Source organism: Protopterus annectens, chromosome 3.part0, assembly GCF_019279795.1.
Source record: "Protopterus annectens isolate FY-2018-M chromosome 3.part0, PAN1.0, whole genome shotgun sequence".
Taxonomy (NCBI): Eukaryota; Metazoa; Chordata; order Ceratodontiformes; family Protopteridae; genus Protopterus; species Protopterus annectens.
Window position 1 is genome coordinate 563,875,258 of NC_056731.1, and position 18,508 is coordinate 563,893,765.

General features: G+C 39.2%; 1 protein-coding gene across 1 annotated transcript in view; it reads right to left on the minus strand.

Annotated features, from left to right (window-relative positions):
* CNTNAP2 (contactin associated protein 2) overlaps nucleotides 1–18,508 on the minus strand; it is a 7,772,136-nt gene that overhangs the window by 4,275,005 nt on the left and 3,478,623 nt on the right. The window contains exon 9 of the mRNA XM_044064985.1: nucleotides 6,517–6,679. Within this exon, the coding sequence (XP_043920920.1) occupies nucleotides 6,517–6,679 (163 nt within the window). The remainder of the gene's footprint in view (nucleotides 1–6,516; nucleotides 6,680–18,508) is intronic.

Genomic DNA, 18,508 nt, shown 5'->3' on the forward strand with positions numbered 1-18,508 from the left:
GTAAATTAATTGGGATATGTGATAGATGGGGGATACTTGGGCCTCAAAAAGAGAACTTATATTTAGTAAGCAAGTGGCTTTTTTGGGGGGGTTAGAAAGCTTGTACCATACTTCATCATAACATGCCCTTTAACTGATTTAATAAAAAAGAGAATGCCACCAAAAGTAAAACAGACAATGGAAGCAGATAATGCTTTTTAACATTTATATAAGATACATCAGAGCCTGAGATTAGCATCTCAATAATTTAATAAGCTTTATCTGATGCACACATATAATTCAGAGGTGAACCTGTGACAGTGATCTCAGAGTTCTGTGATGGGAACAGCTCCTGTGTATGTTACCTAATGCACAAGCTATGTAAAGTGTAAAAAATACTCCATTATTGAGGAGTGTTTAACAATACAATAGGCTTGTTCTTCACTAAAATATTATTGACTGAGCAGAGACTAATTAATAAATACTGTCCATAACCCCTTTATGAGGCTTTACATAATATCAGCTCTGGCCACAGATGCCTGGCACATTTTCTGCTTATACTTGTCTTAACAGATGACTTTGCAAAGGCTTCATGTAGTATGAGCAAATTGTACTTATTTATTTATTTATTTAGTGATATAGGAACATATTTACTCAATATGTTTAAATGCTTCATTTTTTTGAAGGACGTATTAATAGTGTACAAGGGAAGTTTCCTGGTAAACATCAGTCCAGGAGCGTACCTTGTGACACATACAAAGGCATAGGTAAGTAATCCAACCTCAGTATAACACATCAGATTGGATAATTTCTCATTACTTGCAGTGTAGACGTTAGTCCCTTAATCCTATTTAGAAAATGTCTTTCTTTATCATTTCTATGTTGACATACAAGGTGTTGGTGTTATGGCAGCAATGATGTTTTCAGTTTTAACATTTATCCTGTTGGCAGCCACTAATCAGTTATGGTCTAAAATATCCAACATGGGGAAATATTTAACATTATTAATATAATTCCAATAAGTTAATCAACATCAGCTCTAAAATGCTATACCTTCAAATGGGATTTGTAACTCGCTGATCATGATTATTCCTGTATGAAATGCATAAACATATTCTGACAGTGATATTAAAAGTGGTAGCCATTCACATAAGTGTTCTGCAATACTTGTAGACTAATACTATGTAAATTAAAATATATAACACTATAAATAGAAAAAAGAGAGAGGAAATTAACCTATAAAAGAAAACAATCTACATGTTGTAATGCTACCTTACACTTCATATTTCACATATAAACCACACTGTTAAACATTACTTCAGATAATTGTGTATGACTATATGCAAAGTGATAGAAATGACTAATCAAGCTTATGGCATCCAGATCTAAAAATGTCATTGTGCCTTTGTACTCCACCATTATAAGACCAGTCATCAAGTACAATGGCCCAGCAACATGTACCTGAATAGGCATACACAATAAATGGAGTGACTACAGAGCATATCTCTCAACCTGGAAACATCAAAAATCTGGACAAAGGCCCTTGAAAAATAGGAACAAATATGTATGCTGATCAACATACAATTTGCATACATAATTATGTAACCCCACCCACTCCAATGGAATTGTAGGATACCAACTTTCAAACACAAACTCAAGGACAACCAAAATATGGCCCCTGAGTCCCCTTGTGGCCATTTCAATATCCCATTACAAGGCCATTTCACCCATTTATCATAAACACTGTAATATACATACTGCTTTACTTCTACAATGATTATTTGGATTTCATTTAAAACTTTGATTTTACATTTTATAGCACAAACACTAATAGACATCTGATAAACAAAGCAGTACAGTCTCACAATGAAAATGGACTTAGCATTAAAACTTCTCTGCTCTTGAAACTCACATTAATTGAAACAGCATTGAAACCCACATTCAAAGAAAATGCATCTGGCCAGTGGTGGATAAAGATTACATTTCGGCTGTTTTCAAGACATAGACCCCTTGCACACAAAATATACGTGTTCTTTGATACACCTTCCTGACTGTATTAAATTATATTCCTTGTATAATAGAGCACACTTACAGCGTGTTTTAAATTTATTGTTTTCAACATTTTTCCAGTAAGCAATGAAAAAAAGGATGAACCAGTAATGAAAAAAACTTCCCAATTCAGAACATTTCATTCATAAAAGTCCACTCAAACTTCTACAAACTTCTACAATCTACCAGTATCAGTGAATATGCAGAATCTTTGCAGAAGTAAAAGTCATCTAAATAATTCCACATTAAAGAGATCTGTAACTAATGAAGAGGTTGTTGCTAGCCATGCTAGCTGCTGCTGGCCATTTTCACACACACACACACACACACACACACACACACACACACACACACACACACACACACACACACACACACCTTTCTTCAAATAAATGCAGCCAGTACTACACACACACACACACACACACACACACACACACACACACACACATACACACCTTCTTTCAAATAAATGCAGCCAGTACTCTCTCTCTCACACACACACACACACACACACACACACACACACACACACCTTCCTTCAAATAAATGCAGTTAGTACTTACACACACACACGCACACACACACACACACACACACACACACACACACACACATACACACACACACACACACACACACACACACACACACACACACACACACACACACACACACACACACACACACACCTTCCTTCAAATAAATGCAGCCAGTACACACACACACACACACACACACACCTTCCTTCAAATAAATCTGCCAGTACTCACACACACACACCTTCCTTCAAATAAATGTAGCCAGTACTTTCACACACAAAACACACACACGCACACACACACACACACACACACACACACACACACACACACACACACACACACCTTCTTTCAAATAAATGCAGCCAGTACTCACACACACACACACACACACACACACACACACACACACACACACACACACACACCTTCCTTCAAATAAATGCAGTTAGTACTTACACACACACACACACACACACACACACACACACACACACACACACACACACACACACACACACACCTTCCTTCAAATAAATGCAGTTAGTACTTACACACACACACACACACACACACACACACACACACACACACACACACACACACCTTCCTTCAAATAAATCTGCCAGTACTCACACACACACACACCTTCCTTCAAATAAATGTAGCCAGTACTTTCACACACAAACACACACACACACACACACACACACACACACACACACACACACACACACACACACACACACACACACACACACACACACACACACACACACACACACACCTTTCTTCAAATAAATGCAGCCAGTACTACACACACACACACACACACACACACACACACACACACACACACACACACACACACACACACACACACACCTTCCTTCAAATAAATGCAGTTAGTACTTACACACACACACACACACACACACACACACACACACACACCTTCCTTCAAATAAATGCAGCCAGTACTCACACACACACACACACACACACACACACACACACACACACACACACACACACACACACACACACACACACACCTTCCTTCAAATAAATGCAGCCAGTACTCACACACACACACACACACACACACACACACACACACACACACACACACACACACACACACACACACACCTTCCTTCAAATAAATGCAGCCAGTACACACACACACACACACCTTCCTTCAAATAAATCTGCCAGTACTCACACGCACACACCTTCCTTCAAATAAATGCAGCCAGTACTCACACACACACACACACACACACACACACACACACACACACACACACACACACACACACACACACACACACACACACTTCCTTCAAATAAATAAATGCAGTCAGTACATAACCATTCAAATGGACCTTCAAATAAATAAATGCCATACATACCTTATGACTTCTTCTTTTGGCTTTTCCCAGTTTGGGGTCACCACAGCGGATCACCTGTCATCTCATGATTGGCAGTGGAGTTTTTACAATGTCAAGTTGCCAGCCCGGCGCCCAACCTCCACAGAAGATACACGCATGCACACACTCACGTCTAGGGCCAATTTAGAGTGTCCAATCCACCTACAGCATGTCTTTGGGATGTGGGAGGAAACCAGAGCACCCAGAGGAAACCCATGCGACCACAGGGAGGACATGCAGACTCTGCACAGAAGGCACCCCAACCATGGATCGAACTGGAGAACCTCTTGCTGTGAGGTGGCAACGCTAACTGCTGCACCACCTTACGACTGGACCTTCAAATGAATAAATGCAGCCAGTACATAACTTTCCGAATGAAAAGTGATTAAAGAATTCAAATTGTACGGGTTAGCAGCACATATAGAATGGTCCTAACAGTAATGAATTTCAGGCTGTGCTGCAGGCAGCTAGATAACTAAAACAGTTAAAAAGTAATGGATTGCAGCTAAGTAAAAGTGCTTGAGTAAGTAAAAGTGTTTGAGTTTGGGAAACTCTGCTGCTGCAGGCTTCTATAATATACCAATGGGTTACGGACGGAATTACAAAAAGTACTTGAGCTGGATAACTGTCAACACATGCACACTAGCTGCTTGGGAAACAAATTACAAAAAGTGCTCACAATTCAAATTTCTTCAAATAAATGCACAATCTAATCTTCCTTCAAATAAATGCAGACAGTACATAATGCATCTAGCTAACTAAAACAGCTAAAAAGTAAGTAAAGAATTTCAGATAACTAAAAGTGCTTAGCTTAGGAAACTCAGTTGCTGCAGCATTCTGTAATATATACCAATGGAGTGAGTAACGGATGGAATTACAAAAAGTGCATTACCTGGAGCCTGGAGGAGCTGGGAAACTGTCAATGGATACTACTACTTGCTTCCTGCCCATAATGAAGCTGACGTTATTGCGCACATGTTGACATCAGCAGAAACAACAAATAATTAAAACAAAAAGGCCATGAATTTCTGGAATAAAGGGGGCCACTCATTAATTCATGGCACCTCATTATTTGGACCTCAAACCTGGTAAATGGTGAGGAATTTGGTATGGTTGAGAGGTATGCTACAGATGTCCCTCATAAAAACAATGCATGTGATAGAAAACAAGTACTACAGGCTCTGAGAGGCCTGTCCTTCAAAGCATTCCCTGATTCAGTCATAATGGACATTTTGTGCATCTGCAAAATGCACCAGAAAGAAGAGATACATGGACCTAAACCCTACCTGCAACATAAATAGGGCATGCTGGTGGGACAGGTCTGTGTCTTGGAGGCTGCTCTTTCTCTGAAGGCTGCTCTTTCTCTGAAACAGGCTTCCCATCCATGTAAAGCAAAGGTCTTCCGTGCACTTATTCATGGATCAGCAGATGAAAAGTCACAAATTTACACTAATGAGGCTTCTATACCTCGGTCAGAGTAAGCTTGTAAATGCTCAATCACTCATGGCCAAGTGTATATAGCAGCTCTCATATGTGGATCTTATGAGACCAATACCTTTTTAATATTTCTGGGAAAAATGGCCACTTAGGGCACAAATATTCTCCTAGGATCCTATGATGATGTTGGTGACAATTATAGTAATAACTTCAAAGCACAATGGTATAAGCTATGTCAATATGATACACACACTGCTCAGTACAGCCTAACCCTGAAAGTGATGTTCTATGATATAATTAGGTTTACTAGAGATAACTTTAGCATGTGGCCAGTATGTGGCCATTGGTGTTCTGTCCAATAATACCTATAATTCAGCACCCTGCCTTTTACCACACATACAGGCCAACTAATATGCATTTTATCATCAGTGTCACTGGTATCTGGCATCAGGATAATATGCCAGCTTCTGAGGCTGGGTCTTGCAAGCATCATGTTGATAAATATTTCTATACCACTGTTCAGACTGAGAATAGGAGAACTAATACTTTCTATACCAAACAAAACAATTAGCCCTTGAATGCAAGGGCAGATTCATAACTTTAACCTGCAGAAAGAAACAGCACTCAATATCACTAGTAAATGTATTTCACTCAATTAATAGTACAGCTACTTATGTAAAATTCATTGTCCTTGTTTATGATGTCTTATTTTTAGAAGGAACAGCTGTTGTTCTATACTAACAGGTTCTATAATTTAACTCTTACAGAAAGTAATATGATAAAGTTAAGCCTTAGGGACAATCATTTTATAATATTCTTTCTTTTTTTTAAAATACCATATTAGAATTGTTCTCTTTTGAAACTAAATCTATAATTATGCTGAAATGTTTGACCTGTTGCATATCCATAAATAATAACCATGCTTACACTTTAAAACTACTATATTTACAAGTAAAACAGATATGGATTTTCATAATTTTTTAACTTTAACTTGACAGCCAATGCCTATCAACATTTAAATTGATGATATTTAAAATTGGTGAAAAAAATACAAAAGTATGGTTAGTTTCTTTTACCTGTCTACAATTGCACACATGTCAATGCTGATGTTTGCAAATCTTCCCAGCTTGCCTTCTTCCACAGCATGTAAGTCACTGAGCTGGTCATCCACATGAATGAGCTGCAGACATCCTTGGAAGGGGGGCTGCAGTGGTGTGTGAACTGAGGTGTTGAAGAAGCCTGAAGAAAAGACAGTAGCTAAGATTAATTCCCAGCTGTAAACGTTCCACATTTCTTCACTGTAAATCTAACTTGGCAGTAAGATGAAGGATTCATATTAATATGCATTCATGCCAGTGTTGATGCCACTCCTGTTCAGGAGTGGCCCAAGCAAGTCTGAAAATAATGTGTAGGTAAAAGTTCAGCACACTGGTATTTTTTTTATGTGAGTAAAAGCTTAATACAAAATAATACTAACCAATAAGTATGTTTGTATATATGACAGTGAATTAAAAAAATGCATTATAATACATTCTGCATGGGAGATGTCTAGACTACTTTTTCTGATCTCATGTGTGGGAAAGCTTGCTATGGCAGAGACAGAGAACACATGCAGTATAGCATGGTGTTAATCACCTGATTGTTACTGCCAGTTCTTTTATATAGTATTAACGAAAGGTTTCAGCTTACATTCCACATCTATATACATGTCTCTTATATCACTGCTACTAGTTATATCATTGGAGAGGACCGCATGATATTTTGCTGTCTGTAGGATTTTTTCTTTAGAACATAGCGTGTTTACAACATTCTGGAAAGTTGTGCCTTACTCTAATAATGTAATTGAAAAAAGAATATATATGGACCAAGAAATCTTTAAAGCTAAGTTCCTAAGTCACCCAGATAATTAACATGAGTATATACATTTTTATACAAGGACATTAATAACCATTGCATATTTGGTGGTTTTCATTATATTCTTGGAGATCAGATTTAACATACAGATATATCTTATCCAGTTAGGCTTCCTTTTATTACTCCACATGAGTGCACCACATATGAGGAAATCAAAAATAAACAGTAATCACATAGGTTCATAGGTGCTTACTAGGCTAATGGCACAAGAGCCTTTACAAGTCTAGCCAATATTATCTAGGATATGACAATATTATATCTTAATTCACCAGATATGGGATGGGTAGTATCATAGTAGTGGGTCTTTTGGTGTTGGAGGCCTAAGTCACTTTACAGACAGTACCCCAGGAGTGAATTTACAGTTCCTAATCCATTTATCCAGATTTATTTTTAAAGAGAGTGAGGGATGGACTTTGTTTTATGAAGATGGGAAGTTTATTCCATAGACGAGGTAGCTTTTGGGATACAAATCTGTCTCTCCAGCAAGTTCTGTCACAAATTCATGGAATGCGTAACCCCAGGAGTGAATTTACAGTTCCTAATCCATTTATCCAGATTTATTTTTAAAGAGAGTGAGGGATGGACTTTGTTTTATGAAGATGGGAAGTTTATTCCATAGACGAGGTAGCTTTTGGGATACAAATCTGTCTCTCCAGCAAGTTCTGTCACAAATCCATGGAATGCGTAATCCTTGTATAATTTTTCTTACGAATATGTAACATTTTCATCAGGGCTGGTGTGATGAAATGAGGTATTGCCAGCACAGCTAGCTGGAATTTTGTAAATAATTATATGTCATTTGTGAATATCAAACTAATTTATATAAGATGGTTGTGTTACAAATGTATTAGAACTATGCCATGTGTATATCAAACTGCTCTGTACAGATGTTTGTGTTGAAAAGGTATTTGTAAAGTGCTTGTGCTTAAAATGTCTCCACAGTGTGCCCTACTGGAAGAGAACACAAATGCACATGCACTATTGTAACTGTTTAAATGCATATGCTAACAGATTAAACTGGAGGGTTAACCTCAGTCCAGCAAACTTCAGAAAAATATCTGAAATAAAATTACTTTATAGGCATGGCCATAAAGATGCTTCAATGCAGCAAAATCTGTGCTAAGAATCTTTCTGTATTGTCATTGGGGTGAAATAACTGCTACTTTGGAATCATGAAGGAATGCAATTGTCTTGTGACTTTCAGCACCTGCAAAAGAGCTGTGCAAAAGCCTTTTTCTTGTCATTTCTACCAGGTAAATGCTAAATACTTCCAGCTTCCAGCAGTGGGGGGGGGGTTGCCTGGGAACTACACGTCAGATGACCAGAAATGATGTCATTCTGCAAGATATCCCAGCAGTAATATTTTAGATATTATTTTGAGAAGTCTCTGAGTGAGACAGAACATTCTGCATTCTTAGACCTTACAACAACAACAACCATTCTCCACACATCTGCCTTGCTCTAAGTAAGTTTTTAGGGTATAGTAATTCTCTTAGATGCAGTCAGAAGTATAGCGAAGCTTAATTTAGATTTTGTTTTCTTCAATTGTGTGAGCCTGTACTGTAATGTTATTTTAACTATTTCCTGTGGTTTTGAACTCTGATGTCACTGTGAATATATATTTACTGTAGTCTTGTTCTTTTATTATTTATTATTAAATATATTTAAAACTTTCATTGTGTCTGATCTGTGTAGAGATATTTAAGATTTGAGAGTACTTGCATATTTATTTGGTGACACTGTGTGAACCACTCCTAATAGCCTTGCTTTTGGTCAAACTACCATTTGTATTAGTATTAATATTACACAGTAAGATTGGACACCCTTTGTTAAGGGCCCTAAAGTAGCTGATAAGGGGTGACTGGTGGCAGTGGTAACTACCTTATAGTCTGGGCAGAAGGGGCATATCTGGTAAACATGTGCCAGCCGTGTGTGTGTGTGAGTGTGTGTGTGTGTGTGTGTGTGTGTGTGTGTGTGTGTGTGTGTGTGTGTGTGTGTGTGTGTGTGTGTGTGTTGTGTGTGTGTAAATCAAACCCCAAAGAGTGTGTGTGTCAGCTACTTGAGCAGGGACATAAAGCACAGGTTGGACAGAGAGGGTGCTAAAGGTCTTGGATTGGTCACTCAGCTGAGATCTCAACTCTATAGCTGTGCCAGTGGGGAGTCTTACTGGGGTCTGGAGAAAGAGGTAGAAACCATCCCAGGACTGACTGTGGTCTCTGTGTACTCTTGAAGGAAACGGTACTTGATGCAGAGAGCAGCATCTGGAAATACTGTGTGTGTACCTGTTATCCTCCCAGTGAACACCCCCACCTCCACTGTTGCCAGTGGTGAGGTTTGAGGCTCCTTGATTACTGGTCCAGTGGTGGGTTGTCACAGTTGGATTAGAGAATGCCTTGTAGGTCAGGCATAATTCCCCTTTTAAAAAATGAATGAGAGTAAGGGATAGAGCCTTTAGTAGGTCTGCATAAGGCATGTATCTTATGCTTTGAATTTTTTTAGTGAGAAACCTCTGGGGACACTGCAACTGATTTAATTGTCTGGTTAGGTGCATGGGGAAGAGAACACTGTACTTGCTATGGGCTTGGTGAGGGCTGAGTGCAATGGAACTAAGACTTCCTTTGATCTTGATGCCATGCCTTTATTTATAAGTTGAGCCAGACAGAAGGATTTCCTCACTTCTATAGCTACCTGGTGGTCAAAGTTTATGGTACTATCTATCTGTGTTAGTAGGTCCATTGCCACTGGATCTACATTTAGGGGTGTGCTGTCAATGTTATAATTTGCAGGGATATCTAATTTACCAAAGGATATGATTAGACATTTTTAGCATTTAGTCTCAGTCAATGGTTTTGGCACCAGTTGTTTATCATTTTTAGCCCTGTTTGTAGAATATCAACATCATTTGGGGATTCAGTGAACCTGGTGAGCCAGAGGTCCCTAACACTGGCCTTCACTTCAGAGAAGCATATAGCAAACAGGAGTGGTCCCAACACTGAGCCCTGTTGGACATCTCTAGTAGAAGGTTTTTTATCATAAGTGGATTCATCTAGTCAGAAGACATGTTTTCTATCAGTGAGCCATTTGGCTATCTATCTGATGATACAGATGATGTAGGGGGTTACGCCTAACTCAGTAAGCTTATCTATGATCCCCACATGGGGGATTATATAAAAAGCTTTGGCCAGGTCTAGATAAGTGGTGTGTACCATTTTACCCTCATCCATGGCCTTGGTGACTTTCTCAAAGAAGTCCACCAGACTGAACAGACAAGACCTCCCACTGACAAAGCCAAACTGGGTGTGATCCAGTCTTTGGAGAGTTCCTATGCCGTTATTGATCAAGTCCATGATAATTTTCTCCATGGTCTTGCAGATAAGCCTGGTCAAACTTATGGGTCTATAGTTCCCTGGGTCACTGTGATCATGGACCAGCCTTCATCAAAAGTAGTACTTTTTTCTGTTTGATACTTCCAACTGCATATCAGAAAGGACAACATTATATAATTAAAATGTTTTTTCTTTCAAGATCTGAAATTACAGGAATTATAAACATTATTTTGAAGTCAAATTTCTAGTTGTTCAGGAATGTCTGCTAAAATATTTTAGTCTGTTGTAAAAACTGCAAAACTAAAGCAAACTTTAGATGAAATACAAGAAACTTTGAAAATACTAACTATATAAAAAAGCAGTATAGGTAATAGAAAAAGTGCATTTTCATTTTCTGATAAGTGACTGAGGCTGCAATACAAAATGGTGTGAGCTCAGCTAATTACACTTAGCTTTAAGCAGTTTGATTAACTGCAATAAAAATAGGTAATGCACTCATTCACTTAGCTTGGGTACATGACAGCACAGAGCAGAGGATGAGAATTCCTATCCTTGGGGGGAGGGTGTCATGATAGCAGTCATTTTGCTGAGTGATGATATAGGCTGGGGATTTAAGTGTGAGTGATCCCCTACCAGGGGGTGTGGAAGGGATCTGAGGTGGACTGTAGTAAGTGATGCATGGAGGTATACTATCACCTGTATTGCCACAACAGCATATCAGCATAAAGAAAGGTACAATATGGCCAGGGATTATTACCCAGTTGGTACAATAGGGCTAGGGACTATTACCCAGATGGTACAATAGGGCTAGGGGCTATTAATTAGTTGGTACAATAGGGCTAGGGACTATTACCCAGGTGGTACAATAGGGCTAGGGACTATTACCAAGCTGGTACAATAGGGCTGGGACTATTAACCAGTTAAAAAAACTAGGGGTAGGGACTATTAACCAATTGGTACAATAGAGCTAGAGACTATTAGCTAGTTGGTACAGTAGGGCTAGGGACTATTACCCAGTTGGTACTATAGGGCTAGGGACTATTACCCAATTGGTACAATAGGGCTAGGGACTATTACCCAGTTGGTACAGTAGGGCTAGAGACTATTACCCAGTTGGTACAATAGGGCTAGGGACTATTAACCGGTTGGTACAATAAGGCTAGGGACTATTACCCAGATGGTACAGTAGGGCTAGGGATTATTACCCATTTGGTACAGTAGGGATAGGGACTATTACCCAGTTGGTACAGTAGGGCTAGCGACTATTACCCAGTTGGTATAATAGGGCTAGGGACTATTACCCATTTGGTAAAGTAGGGTTAGGGACTATTACCCAGTTGGTACAGTAGGGCTAGAGACTATTAACCAGTTGGTACAATAGCGCTAGGGACTATTAACCAGTTGGTACAATAAGGCTAGGGACTATTACCCAGTTGGTACAGTAGGGCTAGGGACTATTACCCAGTTGGTACAGTAGGGCTAGGGACTATTACCCAGTTGGTACAGTAGGGCAAGGGACCATTACCCAGTTGGTATAATAGGGCTAGGGTCCATTACCCAGTTGGTACAATAGGGCTAGGGACTATTACCCAGTTGGTACAATAGGGCTAGGGACTATTAACCAGTTAGTACAATAGGGCTAGGGACTATTACCCAGTTGGTGCAATAGGGCTAGAGATTATTACCCAGTTGGTACAATAGGGCTAGGGACTATTAACCAGTTAGTACAATAGGGCTAGGGACTATTACCCAGTTGGTACAATGGGGCTATGGACTATTACCCAGTTGGTATAATAGGGCTAGGGTCTATTACCCAGTTGGTACAATAGGGCTAGGGACTATTACCCAGTTGGTACAATAGGGCTAGGGACTATTACCCAGTTGGTGCAATAGGGCTAGAGATTATTACCCAGTTGGTACAATAGGGCTTGGGACTATTAACCAGTTAGTACAATAGGGCTAGGGACTATTACCCAGTTGGTACAATGGGGCTATGGACTATTACCCAGTTGGTATAATAGGGCTAGGGACTATTAACCAGTTGGTACAGTAGGGCTAGAGACTTTTAACCAGTTCTCACTTAAATATAGGTTCTTGGTGCCATGTCTCATCTTCTTATGGGATCCCACAGTTCCCAGGTGTTAAAAGAATGCTCCACCTGGTCAAATCCATACCCAGCATGTGGATTATGTTGTGGACAGTCTAATGATATCAAATGTGGGATCCAGGGGTAGTGCAGACTTGGTAACCAAGGAGAGCCTCCAGTGTGCTAAGTGGAGCCGGGGACCTGACCAGATAAGACAGCATCATAACTAGAGCGTGGTGCAGCGTAAACAATACGACACTGTTCTGTGACACAAAGTGACAAATACTAAGCATATCTGCACAGATGAAGCCAATATTTACATAAGCAGAAACAGATCCACACCTTTTGAAATATGGATAATGATAACAATCACTACAGGAACATCTCAAATGTTGGCTACATAACCAATACAGCAAGTAATATTGCTTAAAAAAGTTATCACTATGTTCAAAAAGCATTTAATAATCAGATGTGCCCTCATCATCCCTTCTTCCTTACTTCTATTTTCCCTCCTTTCCCTCCTATATAACAGTTCTGTTACTTCAGCGCTTTCACTATATACTTTTCACACCAACTCACTCCTTTCTTCTCCCACATTTACTGTTTTATTTCCAGTCATACCTTCATCCATCTCAAATACATTAACTTTTTTCTTTTATTTCATCTCCAATAAAACTGTACTATATAGAATGTTAATTCACATTAGCACTTTTACTGTTATGTGTCTTGTTTTTTTCATTACTTAGGTTCATAGGTTGGTACTAGGCTATCAGCCCTAGGGCCTATACAAGCCTAGCCATAACAATTCCCTGGCTATTTCTTCCCACACTATTTACTTCCCTGGACCCCTGTCTAGCAGGGTGACTGACGTGATCCCTGGAGTGAATTTTCTTTCTCCTATCCAATTGTCAAGGTTCCTTTTGAAGAGGGCCAAAGAGGTGCTCTGCTTGACATGTATGGGCAGTCTATTCCAGAGTCTGGGGAGTCTCTGGGTCAGGAACCTATCCCTCCAGCATGTTTTGTTAATTGTGATGACAAGGTTTAGATTCCTGGAGAATGTGGCTCTGAGGGATTGGGATTTCTTTAAGTGTAGCATGTCCAACAGCTCTGGGTTTGACATGGCCTTGTATGTTAAGCAGAGATCGTCTCTGAGTAGATGATATGCAGGAGAGTTTAGCTGGAGTTTTTTAAGGTGGTCAGCATAGGGCATCTGCTTTAGGCCTGTGATTCATTTAGTGAGGTATTTCTGTAGCCTTTCCAGTTGTTGCAGATGTCTTGAGAGGTACATACCAAATGGGGCATTGTATTCTATAATGGGTCTAATGAGGGATGAGTACAGTGGGACAATGACCTCCTTTTTTCTGGATGAAAAGCCCTTAATGATGAGGTGTGCGATGTAGTTATTGAAGGTTAGACCACTGTCCACCTGTGTCCCTAAATCTCTTGTTACACTTTCGTTTAGTGTACTGCCACCTATGTGATAATTCACGGGTACATGTTTTTTTCCCAAAGGGGATAACTATACATTTCTTGGCATTGAGCTTGAGCCCATGGCTCTGGCACCAAGCATCTGTTTCTGTAAGGCCCTTTGTAAAGTATCCACATCATTTGGGGATTCAATAATGGCTCGCAGTTTGCAGTCATCTGCATACTTTCTTAGCCAAAATCCCTTAATGTTGGCCTGTACTTCAGAGAAGTAGATGCCAAACAAGAGCGGTCCCAGGACTGAACCCTGAGGTACTCCACTTGTCACTTGTCTGGAGCTGAATTTGGAGTCAGCTACTTTTACAGTGTGGGTTCTGTCAGTAAGTCAGTTGGCAACCCATCGAGTAATGTAGGGATTAATGCCCAGCTTAGTAAGTTTATCTATGATTCCAGAGTGGGCGATGGCGTCAAAGGCCTTGGTGAGGTCCTGTTAGGCTGTGTGGACTGCCTTACCCTCATCCACAGCTCTGGAGACTGATTCAAAGAAGTCAATCAGGTTCAGGAGACAAGATCGGCCCTTCACGAACCCAAACTGGGTGGGGTCCAATGTTTGAAGGTTGCCAATATCTTTGTTTATAAGTTTCATGATAATACATTCCATGGCCTTGCAGATAAGGCTCGTCAGACTGATGGGGTGGTATTTCCCGGGATCCAAGGTTGATTGTAATTATTGTAGAAACTGAAGCTTTTCTCCCTAGGGCTCTACATAAATTGGACTCTGCTCAGTCTGATTGTCCAGGTTAACAGATGTAAAATAAATAATATCCATGAAATAGAAGACTGCTACCGTGGCAGGGCTAAACATTTGGAAGAGGAATTATTGTCACTATTGAACTGACATTCCAACTGTATGTGGAAAAATGAGAAAAAAGTGGTTGTAGATGTATGGATGGATGTAAAGGAATGCTGACAAAAGCAAACATGAAAAAAATGCGTGACTAGAGGGCTCACCCTATAGAGAAAGTGACTTAAGACATGCTATCTGCTCAGACACAACATAGTTGCACAAAAAATGGAAAACTTGATATATATGTTGTGTAATTATTACATTGAAGGCTATGACAGCAGGTACTGGTAGGAGGCTAAGTTGTGCAAAACAAAATGAAACATAATACTAGAAAGAACATAGGAATGCCATGCGTGTTGTACATGAACTTAATAAACCCTGTTCCTTTGCAGTGCGGGAGGTATCTGACGTATAATCCCATAACTAGTCATGCTAGGCAATGCAGGGGCCAGTTTTATGCATTAAGCTGTGTGTCTTCAGCAGATAGTAAAGGTGCTGTCACAGTGAGCTGCAGCACAAGTAGCAGCACTCATAAAACTAGACAAATGATGAGATCGGTGTGATGGAACTAGACAAATGACAAGATCGGTGTGAGGGAACTAGACAAATGACAAGATCGGTATGATGGAACTAGACAAATGACGAGATCGGTGTGATGGAACTAGACAAATGACGAGATCGGTGTGATGGAACTAGACAAATGACGAGATCGGTGTGATGGAACTAGACAAATGACGAGATCGGTGTGATGGAACTAGACAAATGACGAGATCGGTGTGATGGAACTAGACAAATGACGAGATCGGTGTGATGGAACTAGACAAATGACGAGATCGGTGTGATGGAACTAGACAAATGACGAGATCGGTGTGATGGAACTAGACAAATGACGAGATCGGTGTGATGGAACTAGACAAATGACGAGATCGGTGTGATGGAACTAGACAAATGACGAGATTGGTGTGATGGAACTAGACAAATGACGAGATTGGTGTGATGGAACTAGACAAATGACGAGATCGGTGTGATGGAGGTATTAATTGTAGTAGGAAAAGGCAGGTCAGCTTTGTTTAGAGAGAGATGGTGCTGCTACTGAGTTAGAAAAGGCAGTCAAGTCTTTTCCAGGGCAGTGTGCAGATTGGGGAAAAAGGCATCAATAGATTCCAAGGATGTTTTTTTAACAAAACCTCTTTGAGGAAGAGGTAACAACACATGAATGTGTTGTAGCAGCCTTCCAGCTGAGAAAACTGTGGGATGAGCGTCAACTTACAAAATACTTTTTGCATAGAAGTACTATTAAAACTCTTTAAATGTACAGCATAATTTTTAAAATATTTCTAGCCTGTCTCATATTTTAATTTGACAGTTTCCAGTATGCAATCCTTAACTCGCATCTTAGTTCTTGGTGTTTAGTAGTAAGAAAAAGAAGCTTAGCTCGTTTATACTTCAAAAATGGAGGAGCTGTACATTTGCGAAGGCTAGGTACAAAGCCGAGGAAAATGCTGTCATAATGACACTGCTCGCTAATTATTGTTCAAAGGTCCGTAGGACTTTGAAAAGATGCATAAAGTACTTGTCTAAAAGAGCAGGCTACATTTTACTATAACCATAACTCTCTAGTGTAATATGGAGTCATTTATGAATAGTTCACCAAGAAGTTGCTTTAGAGCTTTTTTACATTTAGGAGTTACAATACAGAAGCTAGACGCTTAACTTATGGATGATTTCTTTAGGGTGGATGAACGTACTTATGTCTGTCTCAGATTCTCACTTTAATTGGAATTTTCTTCTCTACTGAAATCCATTTAGGCTGAGGGAGTAGAATGAACAGGAACAAACAAAAAGCAGCCATCATAGATGCTCTGAACCTTTGTGCACATACCTTGCACTTCTAAGAGTGCGTGGATTTTGAATGTGAGAGGTCGGGGTTTTTGAGTAACGTCTTGGTTTGGCCAGGTCATTAGAATGCTGAGATGGAAGAATGAGAAAACAGCACCTATCAGGATTAAAATAGCTAATTTATTTTTGTTGAATGTTAATACTACTTGAACTATTGTTGTGTGACCTGTGCATTTGCTATTGCAGAAAATGAAATAAACATCATATTTGAAAAAAAAAAAGAGTTGTTATTAGTTGTGAGAGAAATTGTGGATGATATAAGTAAAAGGGTAGATGTGAAACATATGGTAGATGATATTAGCAAGGCATTTGATACAGCAGGATATGATGCTTTGTTATAAAGAAGTATGGAGTAGGTAACAGAATTAGGAGAATGTTTATAGCAGCATATCAAAATTATAGAGTGAAAGTGTTAGTGAATGTGTGGCTGAATAAAGAAATGTACATGAAGTGTGGTATAAGATGAGGATGTCCCATGACAAGAATGTTGTTTGCATTTGTAATGAATAAGAGAGTGAGTGAAGCAGCTTATAAATGAAAGGAGCCAGATATGTGATGCAAAATGATATGGTTATTCCAATAGCTTTGACATATCCAGATGATATAGCCGTAGTTGCTCAGAATAACATATGGATGAGGGAAGTGTTGGTTTGTCTGAATGGATGTTCAAAGAAAGTAGGAATGACCTTGAATGAAGACAAGAGTAAGGGGTTGTGTTATGTGATAAAAACTGGGGAACTGTATTTTACAACGAATGAAGTGTCTTTGATAGGAATAACATTTTGGAAAATGATCTAGCAATAATGCAATGGGCAAGTTTGATAACAGAATGTATAGATTAACATTCAAGGAAAAGCTTGATCTGGTGACTTCTATATTAATGGGAAAATGAGCATAAATGTTAGGTTCAAGATTAAACCTAGTGAAAGGAGGTATGTTCTATAGTGAAGGTGAAGGTGAACTGGGTTTACTAAAGTGGGTAAAGGCCGAGAATGAGAAATTAATAGTGAGACTGCTTAAATATTAGTAAAAAATGTTCTGGGAGATTGTGTCAATAAGAAGAAAAAGAATACGTAACTAAAGAAATTAAAACTGATCAAGAAATAAAATAACATGTAAAACAGAAATTCATGATATACAGAAAGAAAGGACATGCTATAATAATATGATGAAACTACACTATTATTATTATTATATTATTATTATTATCATGTAAATCTGTGGAAAAAATTACCAGCAGAAGTGATTAAAGCCATTAAAGTAAGAACAAGTGATGTACCAAGATAGTCAAGTGTCAGGATTTTCAGTGGAGACTAGTAATTAATAAGTTAACAGTAAAAGGGAATGTGTCACATAAAAGAATGTTCAAAGAGTGAGTTTATTTGGGGGGGGGAGGGATAACAGAGCATTTTTTTTTTATTTAAAAAGTGGCAAAACTCTGGAAAAAGTTGTGTAAAGAAAAATGTTTGAGAATATTAATGATATAAGATAAATATGGTCAGCATTGTTATCTCACAGCAAAAGGTTTTCCGGTCAGATTCTTGGCTAGGATGTTGTCTGTGTGGAGTCTG